The 4,671-nt window shown below is 57.0% G+C and overlaps 1 protein-coding gene across 1 annotated transcript in view; it reads left to right on the forward strand.

Moving 5' to 3' along the window:
- Positions 1-4,671, forward strand: part of ARHGEF10 (Rho guanine nucleotide exchange factor 10) — a gene marked incomplete at its 3' end in the record, with an annotated part of 48,113 nt that overhangs the window by 24,029 nt on the left and 19,413 nt on the right. Inside the window, exons 13-15 of the mRNA XM_006773930.1 lie at positions 2,257-2,373; positions 3,075-3,167; positions 4,346-4,516. Of these exons, the coding sequence (XP_006773993.1) occupies positions 2,257-2,373; positions 3,075-3,167; positions 4,346-4,516 (381 nt within the window). The remainder of the gene's footprint in view (positions 1-2,256; positions 2,374-3,074; positions 3,168-4,345; positions 4,517-4,671) is intronic.

Below are 4,671 nucleotides of genomic sequence, written 5' to 3' on the forward strand. Positions count from 1 at the left end.
AGAGGCTCGGGGACGGGGGCCTGAGCGTCTCCACGCAGCCGCAGGGGGTTTGACAGGCTGAGCCCGGCTGTGCCGTCACCATGCGGGTGGGCATCGGGGAGCGTGAGGCCGTCCCTCTCTGTAGCCCGTCCCCTCAGCCCGTGCTCCGCCCGGAGCTCCGAGTGCAGACGCTGGGCCTCTGGGGCCGGTGGAGGGGGTGCAGGCTGCGGCCGCTCCTGGGCACGGCCCTCAGCCAGCTGCCCGGACGCCGCAGCCCGAGGTAGCGTCGGGCCTTTGAGCCTTCCATCCTCGGTGTGTTCCCGACTTCGGCGCTTTGTGACCCACGAGCTTCCCTTCAGGCGCAGGAGCCTGCGGGGAACAGAGCGCCAATGGATGGATGGCACGGACCAAGGATGGATGGATGGCGCAGACCAAGGGCGCCGGCGAAGGGGCGCGGCTACATGGCCTGTGCCCGTGGACTTGCGTGGGCGCTGTGACCGCATGTGACACCTCTCCTTCCTCTGGGGCAGCAGGAGGCACTGAGCTCGCTGCATGCAGCCCCTGCGGCCGTTGTCATGGAAACAGAAACATCGGACATTTCCTCCGTCGTCACCTCCACTTTTTCTCCAGCCCCTTCTTACAACATTTACCTGGGAACAGACTTTCGAATGGAAACAGTCCTTTTAAAGGAGATGTGTTTTTATTGATTTCAGAGAGGAAGGGAGAGGGAGAGAATCATTGACGGGCTGCCTCCTGCACGCCCGCTGCTGGAGGCTCCTCCCGAGAGTGCTGGTGTGGGAGCATCCTGCCGGCTCCTGCACCCTGACCGACCCGACCCAACCGGACCGGGCATTGAACCCTGACCTCCTGGTTCATGAGTCAACTTGCGAAAACAGTCCTCTTTGTTTTAAACGTGACGTAGGTGAGCGTGCTCCTTCTCCAAGTGATGGTCCCACCGGGCGTCCCTGAGGCTGTGGCTTCCATCCTGGGGCCGGACGTGTGGACTCGGAGAGAAACGCAGAGCGAGGCGCTGTCTCTGCCTCCGGAGCCTCTGTGCTTCTTGGGCAATAGGACCGAGGACCTATGTGCACGGCCGGCCCTCAGCCCAGGGCATTCCAGGAGCCGGGACCTCGTGCTGCCCCACGGGCTGCCCTGTCCTGGAGGTGGAACCAGACAGCGAGGGCCGAGGGCCAGCTGGAGTGTAAGGAAGGGTGGCTGTAATGTCATCTCTGCACGTGGACAGCCAGGCACGTTTGCAGAAACCCAGGCTGCACGGTTTGAGCCAGGAGGCCTGAGTGCAGGGACCCACAGGATAAGGTCACCCCGCCATTCAAACAACGCCTACACATTTGCTTAAAAACATCCTTCTCAGTGGGCAAAAGCCAAAACCATGTCCCCCAAGAACAGGAGCAAGATAGGGATGTCTGCTCTCACCATCTTGTTCAACATCGTATTGAAGTCCTAGCCACAGCGATCAGACGAGAAGAAGAAATAAAAGGCATCCAAATTGGAAAGGAGGAAGTAAAACTCTCATTATTCACAGATGACATGATAGTGTACATAGAAAACCCTAAAGACTCCACCAAAAAAACCTACTAGATTTAGTAAATGAATTCAGCAATGTAGCAGGAACAAAATCAACACCCATAAATCTATGACTTTTTTATACACCGATAATGAATTCTCAGAAAGAGAAACTAAATCCCATTTTCCATTGCAACAAAAATATTAAGATACTTAGGAATACGGTTAACCAAGGAGGTAAAAGACCAGTACTGAGAAAACTACAGGCTGTTGAAAAAAGAGATAGAGGAAGACATACACAAGTGGAAGAGTATATATACCATGTTCATGGATTGGTAGAATCAGCATCATTAAAATGTCCACACTACCCAAAGCAATCTATAGATTCAATGAAATCCCTGCTAAAATACCAACGGCCTATTTCTCAGATCTAGAACAAATTCCAGAAATTTATATGGAACCAAAAAAGACCCCAAATAGCCACAGCATCATGAGAAAGTTGAGCAAAATGGGAGGGGTCCCAATACCAGATTTTAAGTTATACTACAAAGCACTGTGCTCAACACAGCCTGGTTCTGGCACAAGAACAGGCATAGAGTTCAACGGAACAGGACAGAGTCCCCAGAAACCGACCCAAAAGGTCACACACGGTGGTAATGAAGTTTGTTCCGTGTGACGTGGCCGTGACGGGGTTATTGAGGTTGGGAGGCCCAGGGCCACTGCGTTCCTCACGCTTCTCGTGTCTGATTCCAGTTCTCCAAGTCCATGGTGCTGGACGCCTACAGTGAGTACGTCAACAACTTTAGCGCGGCCGTGGCCGTCCTCAAGAAGGCCTGCTCCACAAAGCCCGCCTTCCTGGAGTTCTTAAAGGTACGCAGCCTTCCTCTTCCATTTTGGGTTTTAACATCTCTGATAACAGGCTCCACGTGGGATACTTGATAAGGAACTATGCACCCTCACCTCCAAGTGTACGATGCTGCTCACTGGAATGGCTTTCGTCCCGACAGTGCCCTAGGTATTGGGTCAATGCGAGAAAGAAAGATGAATTTTTAGGAGTAACATAGCTTTTATTTTTTGTAATTTATTTTATTATTATGTTGTTAATCCTCACCTGAGGATATTTTTCCATTGATTTTTAGAGAGAGTGGAAGGGATAGGGGGAGGAGGAGAGAGAGAGAAAGAGAAAGGAGGGGAACATCGATGTGAGAGAGACATATTATCGGTGGCCTCCCCCTCGCATCCTAACCAGGGCTGGGGATCAAACCTGCAGACCAGGTACGTACCCATGACCAGGAACTGAACCTGAGACCCTTTGGTGTGCAGGCCGATGCTCTAACCACTTAACACACTGGCCACGGCTTGAAGGTTCTGACTCAGAAGCTAGCCGCGCTGCTGTAGGTGGATGCAAGGTGGACGCGAGGGACGGGGCGGAGGGACAGGCGGGGGAGGAAGTGTCTGCAGACAGGGACGCGGGCCCTTGAGTGGCCCCGACTCCGCCCCGAGGCCGCGTGCTGAGCGTGGACGGCCTTAAAGTCCCGCTGCCCAAGGTGAGTGACTTTCTCTCTTCGCAGCAGAGCCAGGAGTCCAGTCCAGACCGCGTCACGCTCTACAGCCTGATGACCAGGCCCATCCAGAGGTTCCCGCAGTTCATCCTGCTGCTCCAGGTACCGCGACCCGGCGACCCCCACGACCCCTGCTGACCCCTGGAACCAGTCCTCCCTGTAGCCTCAGCCCCTCTCCTCCGAGGGGGCCCCGCCAGCCTGTACCCTGCATTCGGCTCAGCTGACACTGACCCCCGAGCATCAGCCCTCAGGTCCACTTTAGACGCCAAGTGCATAGCGGGTCCAGTTCTGTCCCACTCGGCTACCAAGTGGGGTCCCCACGTGCCTGCAGGTTCAGGAATGGGCTAGAGGAGCTCCGGGAACTCAGGAAGGCACTGGCGTTGGCGGTTTATTACAAAGGCTGTAACTCGGCCACCAGATGGATACACGGGGAGAGGGGCAGGTGGGAGGGGCCTGGGGCTGCCGGGTGCTCACCACCCTCCTGACCCCGAACCTCTCCAGACCTGCCTGTGGGTTCCCGTGGCGGTTCCACTGTGGAGGCAGACGGATGGCCTCACTGGCCAATGGGACCACCTCATCCCTCAGGCCCCTCCCTGGAGGTCCAGCCTCCAATCCCCGCTCCTCCCTCTGGCCGCCAGCCCCACCTGGAACCACGGCCACGGGAGCCACCACTGGCCTCAGCTCAGGCACCCGGGACGGCTCTGCTCCCCGTCACTCAGAAACCCCTGAGTTTTAGGGGCTCTGTGCCTGGATCCTGACCTGGGGCGAGGACCGAGTGTGTTTTTGTGTGTGTGTGTGTTAAAATATATCTTTATTGATTTCAGAGAGGAAGGGAGAGGGAGAGAGAGAGACACACACATCAACGATGAGAGAGAATCATGGATCGGCTGCCTCCTGCATCGCCCTCACTGGGGATCGAGCCCCCAACTGGGGCCTGTGCCCTGACCGGGAATTGAGCCGTGACCTCCTGGTTCATAGGTCAATGCTCAACCACTGAGCCACGCCAGCCAGGCAAGACGCTACCTTTCCCGTGAGCAATGCCGTTGAGTGAGTTAATCTTGTTTCTGTGGAAGGAGCTGTTGAAGTGTCAGTTAGGTTGTGACTCACCTGGTTTGCGCCCTTCCCGACGGGTTTTCATTCTTCCCCAGAGGCCGCTGACCTCACGGTCACCCTCTGCGGCCAGCGCGGGCCATGGGGCCGCTGGGCGGGGCATCTGCGATGACCACGGCCCTCGGCCCCTACGTGGGCAGTCACACCCCCGTTTGCTCGTTTCCCCAAAGGACATGCTGAGGAACACGCCCCGCGGACACCCCGACCGGCTGCCCCTCCAGATGGCGCTGACGGAGCTGGAGACGTTAGCAGAGAAGCTGAACGAGAGAAAGCGAGACGCAGATCAGCGCTGCGAAATGAAGCAGCTAGCGAAAGCCATAAACGAGAGATACCTGAACAAGGTGGACGGGGGTTCTCGCCTCCGCGAGCTTCCCGCACTAACCGCACCACCGGCCCGCCGCTGCTACTAACCCCTGGGGCCGCCGGCGGCTCCCCGGCAGGCGCCGACCTGGGAGCCAAGGGGAGCCGCAGGCCCCGACACCGGAGGCTGCCTAAG

This window comes from Myotis davidii, unplaced genomic scaffold, assembly GCF_000327345.1.
Source record: "Myotis davidii unplaced genomic scaffold, ASM32734v1 scaffold807, whole genome shotgun sequence".
NCBI lineage: Eukaryota > Metazoa > Chordata > Mammalia > Chiroptera > Vespertilionidae > Myotis > Myotis davidii.